The 13,127-nt window shown below is 30.3% G+C and overlaps 1 protein-coding gene across 1 annotated transcript in view; it reads left to right on the top strand.

The window, feature by feature from the left end:
* Positions 1–551: 551 nt before the first annotated feature.
* The window catches only part of LOC114333431 (attractin), a 50,677-nt gene continuing 38,101 nt past the window's right edge, over positions 552–13,127 (top strand). Inside the window, exon 1 of the mRNA XM_028283301.2 lies at positions 552–978. Coding sequence (XP_028139102.1) covers positions 737–978 — 242 coding nt within the window. The 5' untranslated portion in view covers positions 552–736. The remainder of the gene's footprint in view (positions 979–13,127) is intronic.

Below are 13,127 nucleotides of genomic sequence, written 5' to 3'. Positions count from 1 at the left end.
ATTGTTATGTATTTGTTATTAAATTGCTTTAAAATAAATATTGTTTAACTTCATGTGTTCGTTTTTTTAAATTCGCACGGAATAGTAAGAAATATCAGATGATTCCATATAAGTTTGGGTGTGTGTACCTATGATTATGTATGACTGGTAGTCTATCTTGTGGATGAGTAAAATGTCTCTTTTGTCATTAATATGGAAATGGTTAAATTTACTATAAAATACTAGCTAATTACCTTGAGACCATCAATCAAACAAGAAATTTGTGAAGTATCCTCAATAACGATAAATGAAACTAATTTTAAGCTGATTAAACTTTTAACAGTTGAGTAAATATATCTTTTAAGAGGTTTTAGAAACATTTGTTCAATAGTATAAATTTAATTATGACACGATAAAGAAAACAAACTTTAAAATTAGTTATCTAATTTAAAACTGAAGGTATTTTTTCAAAATTTTATTTTTGAGCACAGTGCCACAGAACATTGATTTCCCTCTGTCAATTTTGACATTCGCAGTGACATTTCCCATCTACTGCCATTAATGTCAAAATAATGAAATACACTTAACATCAAAGTGCAAACTGTTTTTTACCGTATTTATCAATTTTCGATTAATTATTTCACAGTAATATCATTCCATTAGTTGTATAATGTTATTATTCAAGACTATTTTTTTCTAACAATTCGAAAATGTGAATTTAAAGTTTTTCTTCGTGACGTATGAGAATGAAAGAAACATGATAGAAATTTTGCAAATGTTTTTATTTTTATTTAAATCCAAATATCGACGAAAATATTACGCCAGAAGGGCTATACTATGTTGTTTGGTGATTGTTGGTGTTTTGTCTTTAGTTTCTAATGTATATGCGAAGTGTAGCAATCCTAGCTGTAGTGGCAATGGTATTTGCACAAACAACACTTGTGTCTGCAGCGATGGGTGGCAGGGACCCGAGTGCCAGTTTTGCGGAGGAAAAGTCAGGTAAAGAGGTTTTTCTTCTACTTATCTATTTATCTACTTCAGACAAAAGTGGTGAAAATTTACATTTTTAAGTGGCCCACTTATTTCAATGCCACACAATAACTGTACTTTATTTATAAACATCAACTGTAACCACCTTGGCATTATAGCCCAGATACAGTCAATCGTCTATAACTAAACACAGAACCTACTAGATCAGTTAGGTTCCTTGGTCTGTCTTCAAATTCACCAGAACCTGAACTGATCGGAGCCCATCGAGAGTCTTGAAAAGTTATCTAGACCAGGGAATCTTACTATCAGTATCTTATGCAAACTTTTATTCTGTTATGTGTGATAAGTAATAATCTTCTGGGGTGCTGGAGTGGATAGCTCAACTGTCTTCATAGTCCAAAAAAGGTAGTGCGGGTGATATTAGGATAAAGGCCAAAGAATCCTGTAGAGGCTGATTCAAATCACTTAATATATTCATTTTCTCAGCTATGTATGTATGAATTTATTATGTTGCTCTTTAAAAACTTTACTTTGTTTTATCACCTGCTTATAAATCATGAATATAATAAAAGAAGCCTTAATTTGAATTTCCCACTTCACAGATTGTCTCTAACAGAGAGAAATCCTTTGTATGCATGTGTTAAATTTTACAACAGTCTACAATCTGACATTCAACAGGAAATAAACTATAACCCTACGGCCAGACGAGCGACAATTACAGTACTGTAAGAGCATTAAAATGAAGATTGAAAAATGGGTCCTACAGTGAGTACAGTGGATAGCCAGACAGCGCTGTAAATATACTACTATACTCAGTGTAGGACCCATTATTCGAGCTTCATTTTACTGCTCTTACAGTACTGTAATTGTCACTCATGTGGCTGTAGGGTATAGCTTAATAGTATAGTATAGTTAATCGAAAAGATGGCATAACCCAGAAATCCAAAGTGAAAGTTATCCTTCAACACCAAATTGTTCCATATGGTCCACACAATGTCCAGAAAAAAGTCACACCATTTTGAGCGTCGGGTTTGGGGGGGAGAAGGGGGAGAAATCGGAATATTCGTAATTTTTTATGTTTTTCGTCAATATTTCTAAAACTATGCGGTTTAGCATGAACAACCTTTTATACAAAATTGTTCTACATTAAATTTGAAATAAAAAAAGCCCTATGCATAATCTTTCTAAAATGAATGGTTCCAAAGTTACGGAGGTAGTATAGTATAACTGGTCCAAAAAATGGCCTAACCCAAACATCCAAAGTAAAAGTTTTCCTCCAACACCAAATTGTTCTGCATGGTCCACATATTGTTCAGTAAAAAGTTTCACCATTTTGAGCGTCCGGTTTGGGGGTGGGGGGGAGATGGTGGAGAAGTCGGTAAATTAGTAGTTTTTTTACGTTTTTCGTCAATATTTCTAAAACTTTGCTTTAGCGTAAACAATGTTATATACAGAAATGTTCTACATGAAATTTAAAACAAAAAATCTTGTATACATAATTGTTATAACATCAAAGGTTCCAGAGTTACGGAGGGTGAAACGTCGAGGTTTTCGATACTTTTTATATTTTTTGGGCAATGTATGGTATAACTATACCAAAAACCCAGACATCCAAAGTGAAAGTTATCCTCCAACACCAAATTGTTCTATATGGTCCACATAATGTTCAGAAAAAAGTCACCATTTTGAGCGTCGGGTTTGGTGGGGAAAGGGGGGAGAAATCGGTAAATATAAAAGTATCGAAAACCTCCACTTTTCACCCTTCGTAACTCTGGAACCGTTGATTTTATAACAATTATGTATAGAATCTTTTTTGTTTTAAAGGACATCGCACACATCTTATGGAAAATATAATGTCACTCAAATTCAATAAAATTTATACGATTAGATTCGTTTTAATATAACGATCAATTCTTATCATTGCGCCAACTCTTAATGATGATTAATTACGGCGCAAATTGCAATTAAAGTTTATCGAAATCACATTTTTGGAGTCCATAAAATGTTAGTTTACAATCATTATTGCTCTGAGTGCTATTCATAACAGCTTAAATCCCGCTGGGCCTAAGCGGATTAATGAAACTAATCCGCTGATTTATGGAGTACCGAAAATCTGAGTAATTTAAAATATTTTTTCTCTCTCTAACTTATGTACCTACCCATTTGATTTCAGATTTATTTATATCAATTTCTGCTCTTATTTTTGAAAATAGAGAGTTGGCGCAATGATAAGATTTGATCGTTAATTTAAAACGAATCTATTGGTATAAATTTTATTGAATTTGAGTGACATTATATTTTCCATAAGATGTGTGCGATGTTCTTTTATGTAGAACATTTTTCTATAGAACATTCTTTACGCTAATGCACAGTTTTAGAAATATTGACGAAAAACTTAAAAAAACTACTAATTTACCGACTTCTCCCCCATTTCCCCCCTAAACCGGACGCTCAAAATGGTGTAACTTTTTACTGAACAGTATGTGGGCCATTTACTTTGGATGTCTGGGTTCGGCCTTTTTTTGGACCAATTATATTATACTACCTCCATAACTTTGAAACCGTTCATTGTAGAAGGGTTATGCATAGGACATTTTTTATTTCAAATTTAATGTAGAATAATTTTGTATAGAAGGTTGTTCATGCTAAAGCGCATAGTTTTAGAAATATTGATGAAAAACGTAAAAAACTACGAATTTACAGATTTCTCCCCCCTCTCCCCCCCAAACCCGACGCTCAAAATGGTGTGACTTTTTTCTGAACATTATGTGGACCATATAGAACAATTTGGTGTTGGAGGATAACTTTCACTTTGGATGTCTGGGTTTGGGTCTAACTATACCATACTATAAAAGAAAAGTTTTTCAACACCTGGTTAACGTTGAGCCCTACCTACTGTGATCTGCCTATCAGCCTTGATCAGCATGTTTAATTTGTGCTGTTAATATATTTTAATCTATGATAATTATATATTTTTTTAATATGTGATTAATCTATGATTACTTAATAATGTGACGTTATTTGCTCAATTAGGTATGTTAAAAAATTTATGCAAATAAAAATTTACTCTTCTCTTCTCTACTATACTCATTAAATAAAATTGATTTTAACTTTAAAATTGATTAATCGTTTCTTTCAAATATTTTAGGTTTAAATAACAAATATGACAAAGTATCTTCTTTTTAACCCTTTCACTGGCGGTGTAAAATTTGAAGAGAACCGCAGGTGCTGACTACTTAAAAACATCGTTGTCCACAAACCTGCACATCAGGCCACTATGGTTTGGTCGGCACACATGGGAACCCATATAAAAATTTTTATTGGGGACCAGACGTGAAGATGTTGTACATTACATTTTGCATACATTGGATGACAATATACAGTTTAAAGCACCCCAGAAAAGCTAGGGCCATCCTGCCCATGTGGCCCAGGGTATACAGAGCCGAGAACGCCACAGTAGTATGGTCGTCAGTGAATGTGTTAACTCAAGTAAGACTAATTAGTCTCTGGTATTGTACCCTCGGAAATCGCTGGGAAAATTTACACTCAAAATAACAAAATTCAAAGTAAGTTATCAATCGAAGTAGCACAGAAAGCGACAATAAATATAGTCTCCATACCACCAGATTGACAACAGGTGGAATACTTTCTTTGGTTCCTTTCCTCGGCATCCTGTTTGATTTATAAATTTTGAAAATCTCAGAAGGTGTAACCAAAGAAAGTATTCCACACCGAGAGAAAAAAATTCTTGACATAAAGAAACTTTATTAATATTTAAGAAAAATCGACTTGGCATATTGCCTAAGAAATATATCTTTGTATGTAAGATATAATTTTCTAAAATATTTCAAATAAATTCTACTATAGCCAAAGAAATATATCTTAAACATGATTGAATCATCACTTTCTGGCAAACTTCAAACCCATTTATCAGAAAGAAATTACACTTGATGTTAATTAATTTTATTAGTCATAAAAATATATTTTCTACACATTACAAAACTATTCTTTCTGAGCAATAATATTTCTTAGTAAGGAATATTATTATTTTACTATTAATAATTAATGTATTTAATGTTAAGAAATATATTTCGCAGAGATAAACGTATATTTAGAGTTAAGTTAATATTTCTTGAAAATAAAGTGATATTAGGTACATACGGCGAAATAAATCATTGTGTTAAGGTAAAATCATTATTTATTAGTAAAACAAGATATAAAATGTTATTATTACATACAAATATTTTCTCCACTCTTAGAACCACTGGCTTCTACACAACAATAAAAGGATGGAGAGGCAAATCCAACTTCCTCAAATTTTCCTTCTTTTGTTAATAGCACTTTGTATATCAGCAATTCACTAAAACAAAATCGTTATGTAGAAAGAGTAAACTTACTTTAATAAAAACTTTTTTATAAAGATATCTATAGATATTAATTTTGATAAATTTAGGAAATACAAAAAAAAACAAATACACGGCCCCACATAAGAACTATTAATACTAATAATAATCAATCATATTTAGTTCAAACATGGCATTATTTAACCTACACATCTTTGCTTATTTTTTCCTTTTTGTTAATGAGATATTAATTATTTATCTGTATAATATTAACTCACACAATAAACATTGTTTAGCTAAAACAAGAGGGAAAATACAACCAATGTAAAACATTGAAGCAGACATAATAATATGTAATTTTCTTATAATCTAAAAGAGACAGCATACCTAGTCATTAAGAAATTTTATTACGGGAAAGTATTATTAGTTTACATCTAAGTCATTTAATACATATTAACTAATTCACGGTTTTCGGCAATAACATTTCTTAACCATAAACATATATTTCTTTTAGACTAACTGATTTCTTTATCTCAAATAAATTAACAGAAAACATCCTCAGCGTTTCAACCGCCATGTTTGATATAGCGTTGTATTGTATATTTTATAGAAGACGATACATTCAAGAAACCTATTATACTTAGTTGATACCTACATAAGTATACACATTTTTAAAAAGGTACTTTGTGAAGTTCTACCATTTCTGGAAGGCCCCGCAGTTGGTTAATAACTCCTTTCTTAATATTGTTCTGAAGCTATACATATATTATATCATTCTGTCCCAGCTTTAAATTGTGGCATATTTCCCAGTTAGATTAATAAGCCCCTTTATTTCAGAGTCGTCGATCATTATACCTAAAAAGCATATAAAGATACTATTATGTTTCTTTTTTAACCATTCGGATACACAACAATATTATTATTACATCTGAAATTACTCAATTTACTTTTATTTAACACCTATATATGTACGTACCTTCAAAATATCCGTTAATTTTTAAAGAACACCAATAAATCCAACATCCATCTATATGAACATAAACATATCACGCCATCTTGACAAACACTGACGACTAAATCATAAATAGTTAATCTGTGCAATTCTTTTGTGGAAGAAAATCTCTTTGCAAGTAAAATTTCGGCATTAATGACAAAGTTTTTATTTTATAACCACAGTTACTACAGAGGGTATTTCTGAAGAATTATTTCTTGTGGTTTAAAATATTTATTTGATTGCAAGAAAATTTCTTGTTCACAAATATAAATATGGATTAACTTTTAACATTATATTTCTTATACTGCAAATTATTTGTAGTTTTCAATTTAAGAAATAAAAACTTTAGGATAAGAAAATTAAATATAACCATTAATGCATTTCTTAGTATTGAAGAAATTATCTGTAAGAAATTATTGAGTTGTGTTTAAAAAACTCGTTTCTTTATATGTGAACCGGTGTGTTTAAGTTAATAGGATATGGTAACTTTTAAGAAATATTGCTCAAAGAAATCGGTGTTTTAGGAGAAAAGAAATTGTTCTCTCGGTGCACCTGTTGTCAATCTGGTGGTATGGAGACGATATTTATTGTCGTTTTCTGCGCTACTTCGATTGATAACTTATTTTGATTTTTGGTAGATGGCTCTAGTTCATCCGTGACATTTCTTTCTTTGCAATTCGGGAAGGCCCAAAGTATAGACCAAAGCCGGTATAGACTCTTCCTGCACTCTCCGATTTAACCAGAGTATTATGTAGCCCCTGCATTTTCGTGTTGCAAAGAAATTGAAAATGTTTATACATTTTTAACAAAATTCAGTTTGGCAACACTGTGAGTGTTGATAGTAACATATCCCTTGTAAGATAAACAGAACTGTAATTTAGTCCAGACAAATTAATATATTTTTTGCCAACAAAAATGAGATTTTTCAACCAAATGCCTAATGTTCCAAATATGATGTGCAACATAATTTTTAATTGGGTTCTGATAATGAGCTTGTTTTTTTTTGTCATTAAAGTAGAAAAAACTTTAAATTTCACTCATTAAATCATTATCATCTTAATTATTTTAACTGTATAATATCCGTCAGCTAATTCTGAATGATTAATGGGTTGTTAAAACATTTTATCTGTAGCGACTTCTGGAATTTATTTATTTATTTACGGGCAAGCTCAATTCAGAAAATATTATTACAAATAAAAATATTACAAAGACAGAAGCAAAAACATAAACAGTGTCAACACAAAGAACAAATATTACAATATCTATTGGATAACAAAGCTAATAAGTTAAAGGAAAAAAAAGAACATTATGATATAAAAAAAAACAAACAAAGTTTGAGATTAAAAATTGCTGATAGAATTATATCGTTAACATTGTATGTTCAACAAATGGTTTTTAAATCTATCCAAGGAATTGCAGAATATATTTAAGTCATTTAGAGAATTCGCAAGTCTAAGTGTTTGTGGTAAAAAATTGTTGTAAGTATAGTTATATCTATGGAAGCTTATGTAAAAAGTTTGGGTTTGTCTTGTTGACCGAGTAGGTGCAAAAATACTAATTTTTGACAGAAGAATGTTTTAAAAATATTGAATTTCATTGATAAAATGCACATATCCCACTGATCTTTGCTTCGATCAAACCTGGTTGTAAGGCCTTTGTACCACACCTTGGTTTTTCCCTGAAACTCTTATATTAATAAGTTCTGTGGCCTCAACAGCTAACAGTTTTCTTATTGGTAGTTTTAGGATCTCTTTTGGTTCAAACCTCAGTTGACCAGTGAATTCCTGCCTTACGCTTAGCACATTGCAATGGCATAGTATGTATATGGCTGTCTCCTCTTCCATTTTACAATTTCTGCACCCTAGCTAGGGCACCTTACCTAGTTTTTATAGAAGGCTTCTTAAATGGCAATTTCCAGTCATCATTTCAGTGACCGTTTTGATCTCTTGTTCATTGAGGTTCATCAAATTATTCAAGTAATTCAATTTTTATCTCAATTTCTTTTGATGATTCCTTTGCAGCCATTTCTACACTTTCGGAACCTCATTATTCATATTATCATCTTTAGTGATGCTAGAGAAAGGTTCTGGACCTTGAAAGGTTTTTCTAGAGCCTTGTTTTGCCAATATGTCTGGAATTAATGGCGGGATTATACCCAAAGACCCATCCAGGGTTATATTGCCAAAAGAAGAAGAACTTAGTTCGGTAGTTATTGAGTTTTTAAATAGTTCTGCCATTCGGTTAAAGTTGTTATCAAATATTGTAATATTGTTTGTTGGTTCAATAAAAGTCATTAAAAAGAAATGTATTTTTTTCTGTAGTTATTTTTTTACAATTTGTGTATGAAATCTTTGAATAAATTTCAATTAGAGGGTTCATTTTATTTAAAAAAATCTAAACAATAAAAAATAATTAAATCCATATTTTGTATACTTTGTACATAACAATTGAATTTTATTATACTTCTGTATCAAAAACTAATTCAATACATTTCTTGTTCAAATATTTGTATCATATTAGATAATATTTTAAAACCAGTTATTTTGTAAGGGATTTTATTTTCAGTCTATATCTTTACAGCACAAATAGTAATAAATAGTTGTAATTGTGTTAACAAGTATATCTTATTTATAAGACATACCTTTATTAAAGATAGTTTTTGTATTTTTACTTCTACAGGGGGATGAGATGTTACTCTCAAGTTTTTTTTTAATATTGCTTCTTGGGGAAGCTAATTTTTTTCGCAGAAACTATTTTAACTATCTTAAAGTATGAGTTTCAGTCTTTTAAGTGACTTGGAGTTTGCACAGATGTCTTCGTTTTCCCCTGAGATATTGCATTAACAAGTTTAGTCGTTTTAAAAAACCTACAAACCATATGAAGGGTACTGGGGAAAAACAAGGAATGTCACATTTTATACATATTGAGATACACCAATAAAGGTTTAATTCTTATGATATCTAAAAACTACTTAGGAGATTCTTAGCAGAATTCTAGCAATTATTGGTCTATAATCTTAATATAATATTAATCTACATTAAATTATTAATTTAATAATGCACCAAAAAAATGCTAACATTCCTTATTTTTGTCAAGTGGCGTGCGGACAATCCTGATCCTTCGCCTGGATACAAATTCTTAAAAAAATTATATAGACTGATAAATAATATAATAATAATAATAATATAATATAATAATAATGGAGTTTATTCGTAGAAAATAAATTATACATATAATAAACTCAGTTCCTCACTGAAGTTGCACGTACTTGTGCGTGAGGGTTCAATTTTGATTGTCTTAAACAACACTAATTAATTTTAAAATTTACAAAAAGGAATCAAATAAAGTTTTTTTCGTTCATCTGTCTCGCTCCTCGAGAAGAGGAGAGTGAGCTCCTCTTCTCACTAATTCAGTTAATATTACATGTTGTTTTTCGGACCTACGAAAATTTCTCATAAAATTCAAGAAATTCAAGAAATGATTGCAAAACGTTTTCTATGGGACTTCTCTGGTGGGACTTCGTTTTTTATGAGCATTATCATTACTTTTTTAATGTGTTTTATCTATTTTTACAATAATTTTTACAAATTTAACACTTATAAATGACATTTCAAAAAATTCATTTATGACATTATCTTTTGATAATATATTTTGATCTTTCTAGTTATTGTTCTGAATCGATAGTCCAGTCGATAGTACTCAGTTTTGCCTACCACATGGCGAGAAAAGCCAAAATTCATGAAAAAGTGGCATTCCTTGTTTTTCCCCTGTACTCTTCATATTATTGTATAAGTATTACAGAAAATCTAAAATCGCATACAGTAATTGTGTTAAATATAAATAAAACCAAAACCAAATACATAGTGATCTCAAAAATCCCTGTTGACAACATACATCTGACATTGGAGGGTAAACCGCAGGAGAGGGTTGACAAGTATAAATACCTCAGAGCAATTATAAACTCACAATTAAGTAGATCAAGATGAGGAGATAAAGGCCAGAATAGAAATAGCTTGAAAAGTATTTATAAAATACAAGTCAATGTTTACAAATAAGAAATTTAGTATGGCCATCAGATTGAGGTTCGTCAATTGTTATATTTGGTTGTAACTACTATATGGGGTAAGTTTGGACTAAATAGTCCAATATGTAAAAAAAATTGGAGACATTCGAAATGTGGCTATAGGTACAGGTGTATTCTGAAAATTCCTTGCACTGCAAAAGTCTCAAATGAAGAAGTGTTAAGACAAATTGGACATGGCAGAAAGCTGATGAACACAATAAAAATAAGAAAAACATCATATCTGGGCGACATACTTCCTAATGATAAATACTCTCTGCGACATGGCACCATGCAAGGAAAAGTAGGGAGAAAAAGGCTTGGGAAGAAAGAAGAAGTCTTGGCTGAGGAATATCAGAAATTGGACTAACCTCAGTGTTGAACATATATTTCACGTTGCAAAAGATAGAGAAGTGTTTAAAGAAGTGATCGCCAACCTTCGTTAGAAGACTGCACAAGAAGAAAAAAAAAAAGAAAAGACTAATACCTAGACAGTGTGCTCCAATCTAAAACTGTCTAAACCAGGGGTGGGCAAACTTTTTTGAAGTTATACTTCTTTACGCACGATATGAGGGTGAATTTTTATATGTTAAAACCTACGATCCCGGCGCATGCGCATTATAACTTTGTTCTGATTGGATGTTCAAATGACATGTCAAAAATTATCCAATATGGCAGCTGTAGCGCAGCTGTGGTTTGGACGGTTGACGGTTTGGTTATGTATGGTTGTTGCGTTTTAAAATTTGTGGAAAGAGAAACAACAAAGGTTAGTTAATAGTTGTACTGCCTTTTTAACTAGTTTTCATATTATATTTTTGAAGTTATACTTCAAAATGTTTTAATTTATGTATGTATCAGTCCAGAAAAGGTGTGGAAAGAATATATTAGTGTTTTTAAATATATTTTTCTACAAACGTGTTAAAAATGCAATTTTTAGGACTCTATAGGAGCGTTAAAAATGCTACTTTAAGGCACTAGTGCTTTAAAATTTTTAAGGCACTGCAGTTAAAAGTGAATTGTAAAATTGTGAAACGTCAAAATATTTATATTTCATTTATTAACATTAATATTAATAATACAACTTGCGCAATTTGAAAAAGGTGGTTTAAAAGGTTTTTTATTATAATTTTGTGTCTTTGGATTTGTCTTCCTTGGGCGTAAAATAATAAAACATCTATTTTTATATTTCACTTGTCACCGTGATGTATAATTATGTACATCTGAAAGGTAACTAGCATGCGGCTTGATTGCCTTGTTGGTAGAGCATTGGACCAGAGATAAAAAAATCGCGAGATTGCGGGTTCAAATCCCGGACGATTCATATTTTTTTCTTTTTTTTTTAATATTTGGCATTGTTAAGTTTTGGTTCATTTTTGGTAATTATTGTTAATTTTTTGTATTGTAACTGTTAAGTAGGTATATTTATTTCGTTGTAATTATATTATAATAGAAGTACAACTTCTTACGTGCATACAAAGTACACACACATTCTTTTTTTAATAAGGGCCACAAAATGTTTTTGGTTTATTACCGAGGGCCGCAATATTTGTTACATGTTCAAATTTTTAACTCTTTACTAATTTTGTTTAGAGGGGAGGGGGAGGATATGCTTTGAAATCAACATTTCAAGCACATTTTTGTGAATTTTGTTTGAAACTATGGTAGAATTATTTTATTTTTTAATTAAATTATAATATTTAACATACTCGGTACAATTCAAAGAATATTCAAAAAAAAATTTCAAGACCAAATATTGAGAAGTAAGTTAACGGTGGCAAATTTTTACCGACACTTCCAAAAAATAAGAATTTTGCAGTAGACATCAATAAAAATTCAAAAATATTTTATTAGCTTATGAGTTTATCGAGGTAACGCTGTCAACTTTTTTTAGTTTTAATGATTTTTGAGTTTTTGATATCACTCAGAAATCAAAATAACAAAATGTTTTGTAAAAAAGGGGGTTTGCAAAACAAACTTATCTATTATTGTTAAAGAAAAAATATCTCGACAGCATTATCTCACGAAATGTCTAAAAAATCTATAAAAAAATTCAGGTGGATCTATCAAGTAGCTTTTGAGTTGCAATGTCCACCGCTTTTGAAAAAAGCAGTTTTAAGGAAAACTCATTTAAAGTTTTGACAACTTTTATTTTCAATTTCTTTTTTGTCTGTTAAATCGTAAAGTGATGAATACCTAAATATATTTTTGAATCGTTTTGTATGCTTTTATTTTTATAACGATTTCTGAAGTGGAAATAGAAACGTCAAATAAATTTAATTTCAAACTTAAATTGTGGTTTATTTTCTGGTTGAATGTAGACTGGTACCGAATCACTTTGAACTGAAAAATTATTTCTTAGAAGTGGTAATGAAAAATATATCTTCAAAATCTTTGAAACAATTTTTTTTCATAAATTTTAAACCTATTTTATGGTACATTATTTAATGATTATAATGAGGGAAATAATTGAACAAATTCTTGCTTTTTTGTATGATCAATGAATAGTTTGAGTTTCATTTTAAAAGTTTCATTTTGCGTTCAAAACTTATAAATTTAGCAAATTTGTCCCAGTTTTTCATTTCTAAAAATAAAGCAATTTCCTCCCCTAATCCACAGCAGATTTTAAGAACCTTTTCTAAACTTAACCATCGAATATGATTGTGGTATAAGACATCAGTATGTTCTGTTTCTATAACTCTTCCAAAAATGCTATGAATGCACGATGATTTATTTCTCTTGAACGAATAAAACCAAAAGTATT

Source organism: Diabrotica virgifera, chromosome 3 (genome assembly GCF_917563875.1).
Source record: "Diabrotica virgifera virgifera chromosome 3, PGI_DIABVI_V3a".
Lineage (NCBI taxonomy): Eukaryota > Metazoa > Arthropoda > Insecta > Coleoptera > Chrysomelidae > Diabrotica > Diabrotica virgifera.
Note: the sequence above shows the minus strand (reverse complement) of the source record. Positions and strands in the feature narration are given on the sequence as shown.